The sequence below is a fragment of the Dysidea avara genome, chromosome 2, assembly GCF_963678975.1.
Source record: "Dysidea avara chromosome 2, odDysAvar1.4, whole genome shotgun sequence".
Classification (NCBI taxonomy): domain Eukaryota; kingdom Metazoa; phylum Porifera; class Demospongiae; order Dictyoceratida; family Dysideidae; genus Dysidea; species Dysidea avara.
Window position 1 is genome coordinate 20,082,189 of NC_089273.1, and position 20,283 is coordinate 20,102,471.

At 38.1% G+C, this 20,283-nt stretch overlaps 1 protein-coding gene and 1 long non-coding RNA gene across 2 annotated transcripts in view; both read right to left on the minus strand.

The window, feature by feature from the left end:
• The window catches only part of LOC136246801 (uncharacterized), a 185,404-nt gene that overhangs the window by 110,141 nt on the left and 54,980 nt on the right, over positions 1-20,283 (minus strand). The gene's annotated exons all lie outside the window — the stretch shown is intronic.
• The window catches only part of LOC136246311 (sushi, nidogen and EGF-like domain-containing protein 1), a 36,223-nt gene continuing 32,612 nt past the window's right edge, over positions 16,673-20,283 (minus strand). Inside the window, exons 5-6 of the mRNA XM_066037709.1 lie at positions 17,074-17,358; positions 16,673-16,770 (exon numbers count right to left, since the gene is read on the minus strand). Of these exons, the coding sequence (XP_065893781.1) occupies positions 16,673-16,770; positions 17,074-17,358 (383 nt within the window). The remainder of the gene's footprint in view (positions 16,771-17,073; positions 17,359-20,283) is intronic.

Below are 20,283 nucleotides of genomic sequence, written 5' to 3' on the forward strand. Positions count from 1 at the left end.
ATTATAGTAGAGTATTGGTCACATTACAGATGTTAAGTGTTTCCATAAATCATTGAAAACTTTGTGAAGGACCCAACACAATGACCAATCACACATACGTAGCGGGCTGAATTCAAAACAGATTGATCTAAGAGCTAATTGATGCAATTCAACATTATCGGAAATGACAGTTAAAACCCTTCACCTTATGAAATAGGGCTGAAATGATCATGATTATATTTAGTATTATAGTACTCTCTAGAGTAAACAATCAAGTACTCACGAATACTAATCACATATTGTCATACCCATTTGACATGTTTTGTACCAATTTACAGCTTTTAAAGTAATAACAATGATACACACACTGTATTAAAGTACTGCTGTTAGTGTCCCTGACAAAAAATTATGCCAATCAAACTCTACAGCCTTCACTGTGTTACTACATGAAGGCAAATACATCATGTGAGCTGGATCATGTGATCTTAACGAGTACTCGAGTACCAATTTTACTATCCGAGTACAATAATCCTTAATGAGCACTCATCGAGTATTAGTATTTGTTTCAGCCCTAGTGATAAACAAAAGCATGCATGTATCCAGGATTATTCAAAGGCGGTTTCCAGATCTGGTAATGAGTTGTACTACAAGGATCTGGAAGTACAGTTCACAGCCACTGACAAGTTTTGAACATTAAAATACTTGATGGTTTATGATTTCAGGGTTAATATATGCATGAGTCATAAATATTATGGTACAGTACATGGCTGGTCAGATATCCAAATACATATCCTAATCCAACAAGTGAATGTGTTATATATATGTGACCGAATCTGCAAAAAAGGGACATAATCGCACAAGCCTAAATTTACAGTATAAAGCATTGAATACATTGGGTGAAATACTTGCGTATTATTGAAAAAAATCCGTAAACTTTTTAACCCCTCTTTTTTTAGTAAAGGAAGGGACCAACAATAAATACCTGGAAATCATCTTATTCGCCTGGTCAAGAGGAGTTAGAAACTCTTTGTTTCGTTGCAGTAGCCCCAAGGATACATAAGTTATGAGCATTTGTTTACATCATGTCGAAGCGATCGTACACGGTCGATTTTTCTTCACGAATTTCACCTTTGTATGCAGTGAAGAAGGGCGAGTAAAGGAAAAACTTACCCAGTGATTAATTCCCCTGTTCATGGCGAACACGATTGTGAAAAGTTTAGCTCTGTACCTCAATCCGTTGGTAAGTTACAACCGTTTTTGTAAGCGCCTGCAATTTATTTTCCATATACTTGCTGTACATATCGATTTTTCTGTTGTTGCTACTTTGTAGGGCTGTAACTCCAAAATTTATTGGAATATGAGGCTGAAACTTTGCCAGAGGGTATACTTGGCTAAGTAGATTATAAATATTTAATAAACAGGAATTCGAAAAATATGCGATTATGTCCTGTTTTCGCAGATCCGGTCACATATGCTAAAGCATTGTCGTGAGTGCTATAGGAAAAATAAAGCACGAAGCGCATGGCTGAGATGCTAATTAAGCATGAGGCGAAGCCGAGTGCTTTATTAGCATCAAGGCCAAGAGCCAAGTGCTTTATTTTTCATGTAGCATGAGCAAGGCAATGTTTTAAATGATTTACGGAACTTTCTAGTCGTAGCTTGAAGCCATACACTAGAACTCATAATTAACACGTGTTGCACGAATTATTAGCAGCCTGGATACAGTTTAACAAAGTAACTCACGTGTAGTTCACCGTAGTTTGGCATGGTAGACCTTCATCACGTATTTTGACAGGTTTTGGTCACAACCTGCAGTCAATTCTATTGTGACACATGGTGAAATATTTCCGTGATATCTCCAGGACTTACATTAACAAACGTAACAGCAACGTTACCATCTCCCACCCATCATCGAAGTATTTAGATATGTCTATAAAGCAATCCAGTGGTAAAACTCGTATTGGCTGGAGCATAGATATACAGACAAGTACCCGGGATTGGAATAATCCGGTTTTTCGTGCCGGATCATTGTTACTGAAGTAGCAATATCTTCAAATTTATCACTAGTTCTACTCTTGTGACTACTTCCTAAAACGTTAATAATTAGTGGCTGTGTGCTACAAGTCTGGTTCCTTTGATAATGGTGGCTACGCATCAGTCAGCCGCATCGAGACACACCTACAAATCAGACCCTATTGCTAATTAACCACCCCCTTTTGCGAGGAAGGCTTACCAACAACTAAACAAACACTCCCATATATTGACATTTTACATAATCATATTGTAAATAGTGTATTCTACTATCCCACCTTTTTCGAAGGGGTAATAATGATCTGGCGAACGCATTTGTATTGGAATTAATGAACGCACATGAGATGATTCCAATCCCGGGTACTAGTCTGTATATCTATGGCTGGGGTGACTAACCACTCAGTGTGGCGAGGGCTACCAGCCTGCACCGGCTTGGGTAATTAGTTGCACTAGCATGAGCACCACGAGCTATTAGCTTGCACTAGAGCACATGGGCAACTGTGCTTAATTTCCCAAAAAGAGTGCTTTATTGCATTGCAAAGAGTGCTTTAATCCTACATTTAGAACTTTGCATGGGCGAGATCAAAGGAAAAAGTGTACTTTAAATTTCATAAAGTACACTCTCAGCCGGCCAACAGCTTCATCAATCACAAAGAGTACTTCATTGCACCGCTAAGAGTGCTTTATTCGTCCAATAAAGCACTCTCTCCTTGTGGGCAATAAAGCACAGTTGCCCAAGTGCTCTAGTGCAGGCTAATAGCCTGTGGGGCTTCACGTCAGTACGACTAATCACCCAAGCCGGTGAAGGCTGATAGCCTCGCCGTGCTGAGTGATCAACCACCCCAGCCAATACAAGTTCTACCAATGGATTGCTTAGACATACCTAAATGCTTCGATGATGGGTGGGAGAAGGTAACGTTGCTGTTACGTTTGTTAATGTAAATGGACAAGTCCTGGAGATATCACGGAAATATTTCACCATGTGACTTACAATAAAATCGATTGTGGGTTGCGAGCAAAACCTGCCAAAATATGCGATGAATGTTTACCATGCCAAACTATGGTGAAATACGCGTGAGTTACTTTGTTAAAAACTAGTCTGTGTGCATTCAGGCTGCTAATAATTTGTGCAACGCGTGTTAATTACGAGTCCTAGTGTATGGTGAAGCTACACGACTAGAAAGTTCCATAAATCATTTAAAGCATAGCCTTGCTCGTGCTATATGAAAAATAAAGTACTCGGCCACGTGCCTCATACTTTATTTTTCATATAGCACTCGCGGCTATGCTTTTTAACATATACATAAGCACCCTTTTGGCAATAAATCACTGTTTGCCCTAAAGTGTACTTTACATTTAAAGTACACTTTTCCTTTGATCTTGCCCACACAAAGTTCTATAAACTATATTACTCTCAATAGAAGTTTGAAATATTATTTCAAAAAACGTTAAGTGATTAGCCAATAGAATTAGTATTACACTTGTTAGTCAAAATCCTTGACAAACATCTGTAATACTACTTTGATTGGTTAAAATGGTATGGTGTGTTTCTGTTAGAAGACAATGTCCGACTTGATAACTAGTGTTACCACAGTGATAGATGCCCCATGGCATAGCAACAACATGGCTGCTTAGCAATGGTAGCTAAGTAACCATTGCTAAGGTAAATGTCAGTTGAAACAATAACAATGGTTGCTAGACAACGGTTACGAAGTGTGATTGGTCTTTTGAGGTGGTTATTTTTTGAGTTTCTGCTGTCTAGTAACTGTTGCTATGGTAATGTGCAATATGATGGATGGCTGTAGTATTATCAGGGATTAATAGTTTTCACATTGTAAACAGGAAGGAAATAGTGCTTGGCTTCATCTTGCACTTTTATGCTCCTTCCTGTTTACAATGAAGGATACCACAGCAATCCATCCTATTACATACTAGGGGGGTAAAATTGTAAATTTAAACAAGTAGAATAGGGATCGAAGTTGTGATTCTGAAAAAAAAACTGCGTAAACAAGAAGTAATAGGGATGGTGATTCACAATACTGCTTAATACATCAATACAAGCCAAGCAGCTTGATTTGTGTACATTGAATTTAAGATTCCTATTTCGGCTTTTTATTTGAACAGTTGACATAGGAATCTTAAATTCAATGTACACAAAACAAGCTGCTTGGCTTGTATTGATGTATCAAGTAGTATTGTGAATCACCATCCCTATTACTTCTTGTTTACACAGTTTTTTTTCCAGAATTACAACTTTGATCCCTATTCTACTTGTTTAAATTTACAACTTTTTGCCCCCCTTAGTTTCTGAAAATTTTTCATGTCCATGTACATGGACAACACAATTTTATGGCTGGTATGCACTGCATGCAGTAATATAGTACTGAAGTAATATAGTATCTAATCCAAAACAGCCAAGCTGTAAAAAAAGTGTGCGGCCCTCAGAAAGGCTATGGTGAAAAAGATGTGAAATCCAAGGTGGCGGCCAAGAAATAGCTGTGATAGTAGGTTAATGGTAAAAATTTTAATAATGACAATTCAGGTGAATTTTTGTGCCGCTTCACAAAATTTACCTGAATTGTCATTATTAAATTTTTTACCATTAACCTACCATCACAGCTATTTCTTGGCCGCCACCTTGGATTTCACATCTTTTTTTCACCATAGCCTTTCTGAGGGCCGCACACTTTTTTTACAGCTTGGCTGTTTTGGATCAGATTTCATTTCTTTTTGTATTTGTATACCCCAAAGCCGGCCTATGGCCAGCTTTGGGACTTTTTTAACCTATGTTATTTTTCTTTACTACAGGAAGAAGAAAAGATGAAGTAGATGTACTTTAAATATTTTATCAGTAAATGCACAAATTATAGATGTAATACATAATATTGATTACAGAAATCTCCATGGTGGTTTCTTTGTAACTGAACACTCTACAAGGTGACTTCTTCTAATTGCTCTCTCTACAGGGTGAATTGTTTGTAGCTGAACGATCTACAAGGTAACTTCTTCTAGCTGATCTCTCTACAGGGTGATGTGTTTGTAGCTGAATTCTGTACAGGTGATTTGTTTACAACTGAGCTCTTTACAGAATGGTTTCTTTGTAGCTGAACTCTCTAAAAGGTAACTTGTTCTAACTGATCTTTCTACAGGGCAATTTGTTTCTGGCAGAATTTTCTACATGGTGATTTCTTTGTAGCTGAACTCTCTACATGGTGGTTTCTTTGTAGCTGAACTCTCTACAAGGTAATTTCTTCTAGCTGATCTCTCTACAGGGTGATTTGTTCGTAGCTGAATTCTGTACAGGTGATTTGTTTGCAGCTGAGCTCTTTACAAATGGTTTCTTTGTAGCTCAACTCTCTCCAAGGTAACTTCTTCTAACTGATCTTTCTACAGGGTGATTTGTTTGTAGCTGAACTATCTACAAGGTAATTTCTTCTAGCTGATCTCTCTACAAGATGATTTGTTTGTAACTGAATTCTGTACAGGTGATTTGTTTGCAGCTAAGCTCTTTACAGAATGGTTTCTTTGTAGCTGAACTCTCTACAGGGTTATTTGTTTGTAGCTGAAATCCCTACAAAGTAACTTCTTCTAGCTGATCTTTCTACAGGGCGATTTGTTTGTAGCTGAGTTCTCTACAGGGTGTTTGTTTGCAGCTGAATTCTCTACATCAATGGCGGATCCAGGATGGGGTATTTGGGGCAAATGCCCCCCCACATTTGGGGCAAATGCCCCCCAGTGACCTTGTGGAGGAGCCATAGCTACTTCTCATACTATTACAACTTTATGTCAGGCCAAGATCAGCTTATATAACTCATGAAAATATGCACATTTATTACAAATTCACCTGAAACCAAAGCGAACCAAACTCAAACTAGCTATGAAATTGTCACACTGCACCTTCGTGCGTACTAAGCGCCTCTAAAAATAATTATTGTGTTGCTGTTGTTTAAGACATTCAGAGCTATTTAAACAGTTTTTAAGACTTCACAAAGGCCAAAATGGTAAACATCAACAGTGCGATACTACTAAGAGGTGTATTATTTGCTGCACAAAAATGCAGCAACTAACAACAGAATCTGACTCTCCCTAACCACCTACAACTTGGCCTGTTTGTACCCCTCCCCTTGCCAGGTCCTGGATCCGCCCCTGTACATGGTGGTTTTTTTATAGCTGAACTCTCTACAAGGTGACTTCTTCTAGCTGATCTCTCTATATGGTGGTTCGTTGTAGCTGAACTCTCTACAGTTGTAGCTGAACTCTCTACAAGGTAACTTCTTCTAGCTGATCTTTCTACAGGGTGATTGATTTTTTTTGCATCTGAACTCTTTACATGGTGGTAGCTTTGTAGCTGAACTCTCTAAAAGGTGACTTCTTCTAGCTGAACTCTCTACAGGGTGATCTTTTTGTAGCTGAACTCTTTAAAAGGTGACTTCTTCTAGCTGAACTCTCTACAGGATGATTTGTTTGCAGCTGAACTCTCTACATGATGATTTCTTTGTAGCTGAACTCTCTACAGGGTGATTTGTTTGTAGCTGAAATCCCTACAAGGTAACTTCTTCTAGCTAATCTTTCTACAGGGCGATTTATTTGTAGCTGAGTACTCTACAGGGTGATTTGTTTGCAGCTGAACTCTCTACGTGGTAGTTTCTTTGTAGCTGAACTCTCTACAAGGTAACTTCTTCTAGCTGATCTTTCTACAGGGTGATTTGTTTGTAGCTGAATTCTCTACAGGGTGATTTATTTGCAGCTGAACTCTCTACAAGGTGAATTCTTCTAGCTGAACTCTCTACAGAGTGATTGATTATTTTTGCAGCTGAACTCTCTACATGGTGGTTTCTTTGTAACTGAACTCTCTACAAGGTGATTTGTTTGTAGCTGAACTCTCTACAGGGTGATCTGTTTGTAGCTGACCTACCTATAAGGTAACTTCTTCTAGCTAATCTTTCTACAGGGCGATTTGTTTGTAGCTGAGTTCTCTACAGGGTGATTTGTTTGCAGCTGAACTCTCTACGTGGTAGTTTCTTTGTAGCTGAACTCTCTACAATGTGACTTCTTCTAGCTGAACTCTCTACAGAGTGACTTGTTTTTAGCTGATCTCTCTACAGGGTGACTTTTTTCTAGCTGAACTCTCTACAGGTGATTTGTTTGCAGCTGAACTCTCTACATGGTGGTTTCTTTGTAGCTGAACTCTCTACAAGGTAACTTCTTCTAGCTGATCTTTCTACAGGGTGATTTGTTTGTAGCTGAATTCTCTACAGGGTGATTTATTTGCAGCTGACCTCTCTACAAGGTGAATTCTTCTAGCTGAACTCTCTACAGAGTGATTGATTTTTTTTTGCAGCTGAACTCTCTACATGGTGGTTTCTTTGTAACTGAACTCTCTACAAGGTGATTTGTTTGTAGCTGAACTGTCTACAGGGTGATCTGTTCGTAGCTGACCTACCTATAAGGTAACTTCTTCTAGCTAATCTTTCTACAGGGCAATTTGTTTGTAGCTGAGTTCTCTACATGGTAGTTTCTTTGTAGCTGAACTCTCTACAATGTGACTTCTTCTAGCTGAACTTTCTACAAGGTGACTTGTTTCTAGCTGATCTCTCTACAGGGTGACTTGTTACTGGCTGAACTCTCTACAGGTGATTTGTTTGCAGCTGAACTCTCTACGTGGTGGTTTCTTTGTAACTGAACTCCCTGCAAGGTGACTTCTTCTAGCTGATCTCTCTACAGGGAGATTTGTTTGTAGCTTAACTCTCTACAGGTGATTTGTTTGCAGCTGAACTCTCTACATGATGGTTTCTTTGTAGCTGAACTCTCTACAAGGTAACTTCTTCTAACTGATCTCTCTACAGGGTGATTTGTTTGTAGCTGAACTCTCTACAAGGAAACCTCTTTTAACTGAGCTCTGTACAGGGTGAATTGTTTGTAGCTGAACTATCTACAAGGTAACTTCTTCTAGCTGATTTCTCTACGGGATGATTTGTTTGTAGCTGAACTATCTACAAGGTAACTTCTTCTAGCTGATCTCTCTACAGGGTGATTTGTTTGTAGCTGAATTCTGTATAGGTGATTTGTTTGCAGCTGAGCTCTTTACAGAATGGTTTCTTTGTAGCTGAACTCTCTACAAGGTAACTTCTTCTAGCTGATGTATCTACAGGGTCACTAGTTTGTAGCTGAATTCTCTACATGGTGGTTTCTTTGTAACTGAACTATCTACAAGGTGACATCTTCTATCCGATCTTTCAACAGGGTGATTTGTTTGTAACTGAACTCTCTACAAGAAAACTTCTTCTAACTGATGTCTGAACAGGGTGAATTGTTTGTAGCTGAACTCTCTACAGGGTGATTTGTTTGTAGCTGATCTCTATACAGGTTACTCATTTCTAACTGATCTCTTGAATTCTGTTCAGGGTGACTGCTCTATTAGGATGACTGCTCTATTAGAGTATCTCGATCTCGCACTTGCTACACCAAGTTGGATTTCGTGTTATAACTCTGTGGCTTTAAGTCTGATTCTTCTACACCATTGAAGAGCCTTTCTAAGATGATTACTCCATCTGTACAGTGAATTTCAAAGCATTACCCCAAGCGGTTTATCTGGTAGGCGTGGCAAGTATTCTTTTTTTATTAGCTAATCTCGGTTGCATAATTGTTACACACTGTTGGTTTTGTTGTTGTATCTTCCTGGTTTTAAGCTCGATTTCTTTCAAACCACAAAAGGTTTGAGGTTCAATAGTCAACCTATTCACCCACCAATTTTCAACTTCTTCCAATACGCGGTTTACCCTGTAGGCGTGACAACATATTGGTGTTATTTTTCATGTATAATCGCTCATAACTCTTTGCCTGTTTATGGTATTCCAGCCAAAGTTGGTACCGAGATGCGCCTTTATACCCCCCTTCTGTGTGACAAATTTCAAGGCAATCGGATAACGCGTTCGCGTTTTATAGCAGTTTTTGTAAGTGTGCGAAAAGAGGAAGAAAAATAAGAAGAAAAAAAAAACCAAGAAACTAAGCCAATTTTTGAAGTCGCATATCTCAGGAATGCCTGAAGCGATTTAGCTCAAATTTGGAATGTGGAGTACTGAAGTTGGAGGGAATATACACAGCAAAATTCGTCTTGTTTCATCAAGGCAGCACAGAGCTACGGAGGTGCAAAAATTGCGTTTTCTTTCTTCTTGTCAATATACTCACGGGGTTGCGCGCCGGCTTCTTGGGCAGCACGACACACTACCGTGTGTCTTGATATGAAGGCTTGCTCCATGATGCTCAAGCGTCTGTCTACTAGCTACAGGTAGAGTGTGTACTCATGATCAGTCTTATGGAATAGCTATAGACTCTGAAAAGGCCTTATCATGCATCAGGCTGTATTCATCCAACGTGTTAAATGCTTTGGTCCACAACAATAAAGGCATTGATGGCATATAGCTGGAAAACCCTACCGATCTGTAAGAAGTATCTATCTGTAGCTATTATTTAGTCTTCTCTCCCGCAGATCCTTAAGGTAACTGCTCTCAATCTTTCGATCATGTACTAAGGAGACACACCCTCTTTTTAATTGTATTTTTTATGATGGAAGTTTTTTTTGTTTAATATAAAAGATGATAGTATAAATCAATAATAAAAGAAAAGGTCTTCATGCTCAAATAGTGGGCAGAGTGCTTCTCTGCCCAATCCTGTGATGATGGAATTGTTGCCATTACAGAAGAAGGAATTAAATGAATTTAATTGAATTGAATTAAATTAATTGAATTAAAAATTAATTTAATTTAATTAAACCAACCTTCTGAATTAAATTTCCAGTAGCTTATAAGGCCTGATATTTATACTGGAAGGCGAAACTGTTTTCTTACGCAAATTCTTTACCCAAAGCCTTAGAGCTGCCCTTAATTTTTGATCGCGTACAAAGGGGACACGCCCCTTTTTTATTCGAAGGGTTATGCCATTTCTGATAGCTTATGAGGCTTTTTATGTCAATTCTTGACTGATAAACGGCTGTAGCAGCCCTTAGGATAGTTCCTGGAATGCGGTTTCAGTGACAGGCTATGGGCCACACCCCCTTCACTGATGTAGTTGAAGAACTCCAAAATATTTAGAAACAAATTTCAGTGAGTAGCATTTATGTTTATTGTTTAGTTTAATACATCTTGATGAGTTTTAGTTCCGTGTGTTGCTTAAAATGGCATTTTCAAACTGCTGTACTTTTGCTTTTATGGCTTCATGAGTGAATGTCGTCTTAAAGCCATGACTCTTGCTCTATATCTTGCAATCACCTTAGAAAGCAAAGATTTTAATACCACACAGACCTGAGTAGGAATGATTTTAAAATATGCCATACGTTTTTAGTGCTGATATCTACTTCCTGTGGGCTGTAGATGCATGAAATAAGAAGAAAAAGAAGAAAACGATGGAGATTCAGGACGATTTTGGAAATTTTTAAAAACTCCCAAAACCACTTCTCTTGTGTTTTATACTTCCAGGTCAGTCTTTACAACACCAGAGAAAGGTCTGGAAGGTTTTTGAAACACATCCAAAGCCTGGAAGGCTGCTTTTGGCGTGCGTTCTATTAGAGAGTTTTGAAAATTTTTGCCCCAATCTTTATTATGAACCACGATCATGGTTCATGATAGACTGTGTTTACTGTGCCAACTAGTGCCAAAGCCACACTGACACATCACCAGTGGCCTCTAGTTACAACAGAGTCTATTGTGCCATATTGGCTTAATTGATTGGGAGCATTTGCCAATTGTTCCTTCACCACGTCCCTTGTTGTGCATGGCCTCACTTCACTAATGAGTCATCTTCAGAGACACGTCACACCTACAATATAGCTAACTTAACTTGGTTTTTGTGTAAGTTGTGTTTTAGTATTGTGGTTTTCTGATGCAAGTTAAACTCCCTTGCCTGTGTACGTATGCATATATATCATTTCCACCAGCACACACACTGCTCTGAGTGCTGGCCATGGCACTGTTTATACTTGTCCAATGGGTAGGTTGCAACGTTGGTGTATATACTTGGTTGTATGTGACCCAGTCCTAAATAAACAAAATGAATATACAGAAACTTCAAAACTTCACAATAGTTAGCCTCGCGCTAAGGTGCTCAGCAACAAATGAAAATTCTAGCTAAAATCTACTCAACAGTAAAAGTTCATGATTTCACTGATCTAACTATGGAAAGTCTAGATTGTTCCTGAATATTCTGTGTGTGTTCTATTAGAAATCCTCAAAAAATGTGCTCTCCATTAGCAAAAGTATTCAAACAAACTCTGTAATACAGTACTATAACTTATCTGGTATAAAGACATACTTGTGCCAATCGTCATCATCATAATCATCCCGCTATGCTAACAATAATAAAACTTGTGACAACAGGCTGGAATCATATTCTAGCATTAAAGGTGCAGGATTTGCTTTGAAAAAAATCAAACAACTGCAACTTATCATGTTTTGCATGAAAAATCGCAATACTCTAATAGATTAGTCACTACAAAATCCTAATAGACAAACTTAATAGTACAATCATGTATATGTAACTAGGAAAGAATTTATTTGTTAAAAAAATATTGCAAATAAACACAGACACTATAATACAACTTTATATGTAACACTTTCACACCTCAGATCAAAGGAATTCCAAATGGTACATTTACCACGTATACCTCTTTACAGGGAAACATCTAAATGTATCCCAGAAAGTGTTTGCACTTCCAAAGAGCAAGCCACTTTCATCAAAGCAAGCATGGTCTTGATGTGGATGAGGTAGTGGTACCATCACCTTCTGCTTGTTTATACAAGCTCAGGCAAAAATCGATTGTGGGAATAAATTAATTAGTGCTCACATGATGATTACCACAAATTGAAGTGTTGCCACAAGCAGCACTCAAATGAAGGCGCTTCAATATCCTTGCCATTCTACAGGTTGGGAAATGTTACTTAAAGGTGAGAACTAGTCTTAAAGTACATTCACAAGCGTTTCAGCACATTTTTGTATGCAGACACGTCCACATTACAGATGACATGATTTAACCACTCTATAATGAAGCTTACCACTTTAGACCTTTAGCATACATTTTGGTTAGTCTTTAAACAGCATGAAAGCATTAAAACACTTGTAAATTCCCTGAAATTTTCCCTACTCTACTTTTCCGTGATATCTGTAGGACTTGTTGATTTATTATAACAATCGTATAGCTACGTTACTTGCTGCCTAACCATAATCGAATATTTCAGGCATGCATATAAAATAAATCCAGTGGTTACACTTGTATTGGCATCAAGGCTATCAGCCTGAAATGGAAGTGTTACGTATAAGCTGTAATATGAGCACTCGTGATTTGCTTGATATGTATGCCTGCAGCCTTTGGGCTGCGCCCTCGGGCTTTGGTCGTACATATCAGGCAAATCACTCATGCCCATGTTAAAACTATAAAATAGCCATGAAAAAGCAAGCACAAAATTATATGACCCCACTAATTCGGGTTCTCGGTTAACCGAAGTACAGAAATGACTGCTCTATTAGAGTAGTGATTGTTCTATTAGGGTAGTTGAAATACTGATAAATTAATTTCTTTTTCTTTATGCTATTTTAAGCTATTTGCACACAGTTTCAGAGGTACAGACTTTTCATACTTATAGACCACCCCTAGGCCTGCGTCAAATATGCCAACATAATAAAAAGCATAATAGGCTTGAGTGCTATGCCAGCACAATGTTAGGATATTAAGCAGGTATTTCAACTTAATTTCATAAAAATAGACTGATACTCCCTAATAGAGCAGTCAGTGAAAACTGTAAACAACAATAGAGCATTCAAAATGCAGCTCCCTAGATCGATACTCTCTAATAGAACAGTCACTTTGTAGTGAAATACTCTAATAGAGCATTCACTGATTAAAATGTCCCAAAATAAATGTAAGAAAAATGTTGTTAACCTAGGAGCATAATGCAAGCATAATGAGAACACTGAAAAGCATAATGGGCAAAATTTTTGGGAAATTCCTGAAAGCATTTTGGGCAAAATTTTAAGCATATTTGACTCAAAACTAACCACCCCTGGGGTTTGGATAACTGAGGTTCTACTGCAGTTTGTCTCACATCATCTTCATTGGATCTGTAGATAAGGGCAATGATTTGTGTGAAAACAAATCTCAATGCAAGGCTTTCGGGTATATGTGACCTGCTGAGCAAAAACCTGACTAGTTCGCAGTTTTATCAAACTTCTTTTCATAACTTCTTTGTTATGCAGAGGGAAAAACCAATGGGCTGTCAACATTTCAGCCTTATCTGGTGAATAGTTGTGGAGTTATAGTGATAGACTGCAGGAGGTGCAAAACAATCAATTTGTACAATGGCTACACGGAAAAAAACTTACAGACGCTCGTTTAATCGATCATAACTTACGAAGGAAACAAGCTATGGAGATGGAATTTGGCTCATTGCATTCACAATGAATTGGGGCATTCAGCAAGGTGTGGTTTTGTCCTACATATGTACAACTGTGCATTTAAGCAAAAAGGCTGTTTAACCCTTTATTATCGAATGGCTAATATATTTCCATAACGAGTGCCCTTTATAAACGGAGCCATAACTCCTTTTTCCTAGGGGCTACGAAGCTGAAATTGCTACCAAACTGCTCAGAAGGACCGGGCATTTTTAATGAAGTTTACCGTTCGGCGATAGGAAGAAGCATGGGCAAGTTATGGCACTTGGCAATATAAAATAGCATATACAAAACAATAATACCTGTTTAAAACTCCATGTTCGCCTTCTCCCTGCTACTAGGAGGCTTTAGTTGGAGTTACTCCATTCCCCACGTGATAAGGATTCTAAAAATAAATAGTGTGATGTCATCGCGTTGATTAGTAAGATGGCGGTGCCCATCTTTCAATGCCATGGCGATACGGAGAAGATACGCTTTCTTCGCTTCATAGCGCGTGAGTTGTGTGTGTGATCTGTAAGTATTCTAGCTGTGTTGGTAGAAGAGAGAGTTGGCTATCAAACGGTATATAGCTTGATGGGTTAATTAATGGGTGGGGTCCACTCGCATCGCCCACAGTTCACACAAGCCATAAAAGTTTTCACACTTGCAGTTTTGTAAAAAAAACTTCGGTAATAAAGGGTTAATCTTAGAAATGGTGACGATTACATAATATTTTATCGCAACTTAAACAAATACCCATAACTCACTTTTGCTTCCTGGCACTGAAATGAAACAAAGATATTCTTACACACCATTAACTGGCAAATGTGTTGGTCACTTATTTACCTTGATTCGAACCTTATTTTACTGTTTACTAAAGTAATTAAATTGTGCATAAAAATATTTTTGTAGTACGCATTTTTTTTACCCAATGTATTTCAATGCGGTTTTTCTCAAAAAAAGAATTATGCAAACCAGTCGGGTTTTTGCTCAGCGGGTCACATATTTAAAAGAAGCGAAATCCATGCAAAACAACCAGGCTGTATAACAAGGGTGCAGCCTTCAAAAAGCCTGGGTAAAAAAAAGTAATGGTGGTGGCCATGAAATGGCTGCAATGATGTTAATGATGATAATGGACAAAACTATTATTAAATTATATTATAATCAACATAACAGTAGCCCACCACCTTATGGAAAAACCTACAAACCACCGTAACTATCTGAGGAAGACACGAATTTGTCCAAAACTTTCTGGATACCTTTATCGTGTTACCAGCCTTCCCCATCCCAGCCTACACTAGACATTTCTCTCCCCTGTGGATGACAGAATGAGAAATATAAAAATCGAGGTCACAAAAATTTCAAACACAAACTCCTCCCAGGTTTTTCTCCCAATTAGCTTCAAACTTGCTAGTTCAACTACAGGTCCAAATCAATGTGTCATAAGGTGGTTTTCGTGTATATCATTACGTACTAACCTTGATTGCAAGACTTATCACTGTCAATGGCCATTATAAGTTTACAATACGCGTATACAGCGTCCCGGTATACACGCGTTGCCAATAGAAATCGGATGACAGTATGGTCTAACAAAAGCTTACAGTGAGATAGGATCAATCACTTTTTCATGATTTAACCAATCCCATCAGCGAATTTGATCATGTGATCTGGTGTGTACGCTATCATCTGGCAAATACATCCACCAGTATAAAAGGAGAGTTTCGTAGTGGGTGTGGCAATTCTATGAGCGATGATCATTCATATCAGGCTATTTGACTACAGAAGGAAGACTCACCGGCAATACACACTCTACACCCTGCTGTGCTGTACACTACAAGGATAGATGTCCTGAAGCCTACACCGCCGTGCGCTACACGAAGTATAGTTACTGCAACACGAAGACAAGCACGTCAGGGACTACAGACAGACCTAAAATGGAGGATTACTGGCACACCACTGCAAGGGAGAAAGGAGAGTCAAAAAAGGATAGTTTCGTAGTGGGTGTGGCAAGTTAACAAGCAATGATCACTCCAATCAGGCTGCTTGCAGGATGACACCATTGTTCGCAAGGAAGAAGTAAGATTACGTTCAACTACTCTAATAGAACATAAATTATCTTATTAGGCGACAAATCGTGGACAAGATCATGAAGTTGCTATTGCAGTCTTCAATGTGTAGGGAGAGACATTTTCACTCCTTGGTTAACTCTACAGAGAGAGCTGAAACTTCCAGGAGCTCTATTAGTTTAACTACCCTAATAGAACATACATTGCGATATCTACCCTAATGGAACACATACCACCTCTAATTAAGCAACACTCTTCCTATGAAGAATTCACCTTAGCTATGCTGATACCTAATTCTGAAAGCAACTAAAATACAACTCTTCTCTATCCAAATACACATGGTGTTGACCTTGCTCAGTACAGACGATTATTAACCCATATTCAATACTATACCGCATACACACTTTGTCATGCAATAAGTAAACAACACAACAATACCATGATTAGGATGTAGAGTCCAATTCAGTTACTCTAATAGATAACACAATATGGCAAACACAAGTTGAATTAGAATATAGCTCATTGTGGTGATGCACCAGCTATTGGTAAACTGATCCTCATACCACACTCAGACACTTTATGTTAGTTCATGCAACATCATCCAAATGAAGTAGAGTACAATCCAATTGTGGCATTTGTCGCTCAAAACTAATCTCTTTCGTGTATATGTGCATGGTTGTAATGGGACACATCTTGATATGCCACCTTCACTCGGAGAGCTGTGTAGATCTCTGCATTAGTGGTGTGCGATATCAGGATTTTTATTTCGATATTATATCGATACGATATTGGGGTAAATATCGAGATTTTGATACGATTTTCAATAATTTTTAATTGTGTGGGTGGTGTAATTGCGTGGGCTGCCGATATTTATAAATATGCTTGAAATACAATTTGCACACAAACCATTGCATAAAACTAATAAGCCTAGAAAACGGGCAGACAAGTTTTTACAGTGGCTAGATAGTACAGAACCAACCTTCATTTCTAGCGTGATTGTGCAATCACACACTAAATGCTGTAGATTTATCGAAATATTCTTCAATATTTCGATAATTATCGCAAATTACCTTTTCGATAAATATCGAAATCTGCTAAAGCAATATCGAAAATCGATACGATAACGATATCGACAAAATTATCGCAAAATCGATATTTTTTCGATATATCGCACATCACTACTCTGCATGTGTAGAGTAACTGGACACATGCATCTTATAAGTCATCTGCATGAGTACTGCACAGATGTGCAGAAATTCCAGTGCACAAGGCCAACCTACATCATATAAACTATGACATCAGTCACTCATTGTTGATGCAAGTTCACCAACATTATAGCTAGATATGTTAGTGCCACACACCATTGTAGAAATTATGCGTGCACATCATTAGCTATGCGTAATCATGTCTTTGTTGGTATGTAATGATGTGTTATCATTAGTAATGTTCAAATTTAAGTGTCTTCACACAAAAGCACAAAACATTTGTCTTAGAATCACACACATTTAGCATGAGTACAACTAGTATATACATAGACTAGTCTTGACCACCCACACACATATATCTACACCACCCTTACCAACTTCAAATTGTCCAACAAATTTGGTGTCATTCAACATAACCGTTAAATTATGAGGACCCAACTTTCTAAATAAAGGCATTGGACAGATTGCCTTACAATATACAATGATTCCCTGAATAGGTCTTGTAAAGAGCTGGCGTGGAATACCTTCAGTTACATCACCATCATCATCAGTGAATACACATGTGATCTTCTCATGACTACTAGTTGTGTTAAAGCTTGGTCCAGTTAATGTCATTACTCCACCATTGATGATTGATGGTGTATCAGGGTCCACTAGAACTGTGTAAAAGAAAAAGCAATATACCCAGAAAGTACACAACACCTGAACATTATCAAATGGAACAGTTAACAGTATCCAGTTTTCCCACAGTCCCAAAGTTAAAAATGTGGCACATGAAAAAAATTTGAAATTTCAAGTTCAATTAGGGGTATTGATTTGGATTTAATAACTGTGCAAGACAGCCTATGGTTGATACAACACAGGGGGTGCAACTGCATAACCCCAAATAATAGACACAATACATTGTAAATTTATAAGATGTTAGATATATTAATGAAACAAGAAGGTTTCCCACACCTTCTGATACAATATTGGACATTTAATCCCTAATTAGCTCAGTCATGACTAAAGACTGAAGTATACGGATTAAAATGTCTACTAGTTTATCTGCAAGTATAAATGACCTCCCTTGTTTCTTCACCTCTATTTCTATGATCTCTCCTCAAATTTAATATTCTTGATGCCATATGTCTTGTTTGTCTACCTTTTAAAAATGTAATTATGACTGGTGAACCAGCACTTACAGTATGGTACCAGCACCAGACATACCATAATTTTAATTTGGCGTCTCACATGTGCCCCCAACCTTAGAAGTGAACAATCACTTGGTTTTCAGCTATGTTCACTCAGATACACAGCATTGTAATTAAAGAACACTATGAGAAATGTGTCTGCATTCATTCCAGTGACTACAGAAAATTCAGATGATTTCCCTTATAAATGGGAATTATTAATAGCTAGTCATTTCATTTTCTGTAGCTAGTCGCATAGCACAGGAAAGCCACTATGCGTTTCCACAAATTGACACCTTGCACTGTCAGCAAAAATTAACAGAACAAAGGAGGACATAGGTAAGTTCATGATGTGTGCATTGTATGTACTGCGATATATGACCGTCTCAGCAAAAACCTGCCTAGTTCACACAAACATGCAATTTGAGAAAAAACTTTTTTTAAATGTAAAATTATGTATACTACCAAAAATAAAATAGTTTTAACTTTTTAACCAAGACATTATTTTGAGAAGCAGGACTCAAATTGATTAAAACTATGTACCACTCTGCGTGGGCAGTTCAAAGGCACCACCAGTGCCATCATTTGTATATTGCACTGCTGCAGACTGCAGTGAGTGCATTATAACTTATAACACACTGGTTGCAGTTTTGTAGACCGCAATGAGTGCATTATAAGTTATAATGCATTGACCGCAGTGCAATATACAGATATTGCACTGTCTGTGGTTTTGTGCAGCAATGCACAAGTGCCGGCAGCCGAGACCACTACGACACCTCACTTAATATGTGGAGACACCTCACAGATCAATCAAATTCTTTTATAGCCTGACATGTAAAGGTCGATTGTGGGACATAACGTCGCCAATATGTATGTTTACCAAGCAGCCAATAGCGATCGAAAAAGCCAACACGGTGGCCACAACTCTAGTCTACATATATATATATATATATATGTGTAGACTAGAGTAACTACTAAAGTGTATAAGTACGTTTATATATATATATAAACGTACTTATACACTTTACTAGTTTGGTGCCATCTGAGCCCAAGTTAAACTGTAGTCCACTTCGACAATAACTCAATAAAGCTATATTCTAAATAATACTCACCTTTACGTTCGATTGTGGTAACCAGTTTTTGTCATGCCACCAGATTCGAGTTTAGCTAGTGTAAATAGTAAGAATTAGACTAGTATCGTTTTGTAGTTTGGTTTTGTTTACTTAAACTGTCTATTAGCTGCTTTTTTTTCGCTCAGGAAAATCATTATGGCGATTAGTCTGGCACTTAGTCTATACGGCGACTGAGTGATCACGCTGGCATGCTGAGCACTACATGATGAGAGTTGAACAGGTTAGTGATATAAACCATAGCGTACTAGCTTTCAATATCTCAGGTGGTTGCAGTACTATAGAGGGAACGTCATCAGAAAGTTCGGGTTGGTTACCCACAATCGATGTTAGAAATCTGACCTTTATAAGTGTTACAACTGTCTTGTAAGACTCTCCCCACCTATTAGGTGAGTGGTGCATAACAGTTATACAACGTGCACTGGTGCTCTGCCTGTTTAAACGCACTTGCCTTCGGGCCTAACGTCCCTCAGGCTCATGCGTTTATATCAGGCAGAGCATTCATGCCCGTTGTATAACTATATAATACACCATCTTATTTTCTGCACATAGAGAGTTCAAAAATGCTCATTTCATTTCAGTAGCCCCAACAGTATGCATGTCAGTTTACAATGTGGTAGACGTAAACAAGATTGTTGTCGCTGCTTCAAAAAACTGCCTTCATATGCATATGTGCAAGTGACAACAGGGATAAAACTATACATGTACCTTGTTGATTTGTCAATCTAAGGCAAAAACTATACATGTACCTTGTTGATTTGTCAATCTAAGGCAAACACTTTTTGCCAAATTCCAACACTGTGTAGACTAATGAAAACTGAAGTTATGGCTGCAAATGTAGTAAGCACCTGTAATTTATTTTTAGCACAGTTGCTGTACAAATCGATTTTCTTACTCTTCCTGCTCTCTAGCAGTATAATTTCAAAACTACTCAACACTATAGGCTGAAACTTTGGTGATCCATCCTTGGACACTACAGATAATGCTGAGAAAATAAGGAAGTTTTGTTAACTAGGTGGTTTTTGCTGAATGGTCACATATGCCAAAAGGCACCTGTCTGGCTGAAGTAACATCCGACAGAAAAAATTAAGCCCTTAACCTGAGATGTTATCGAGTTATGCTTGTCTGAAGCATTAGAAAACAAGCAATTCAGTCAGCAGAAAATTCCAGCCAATTCATGGTGCCTTGGCAGTATTAGTGAGGTACATATGTCCAAGCCCAAAAGTGCCTTCAGCATGACCCAACAATAAGTCACTCCGGATTTTTATTTGAAGTTATTATG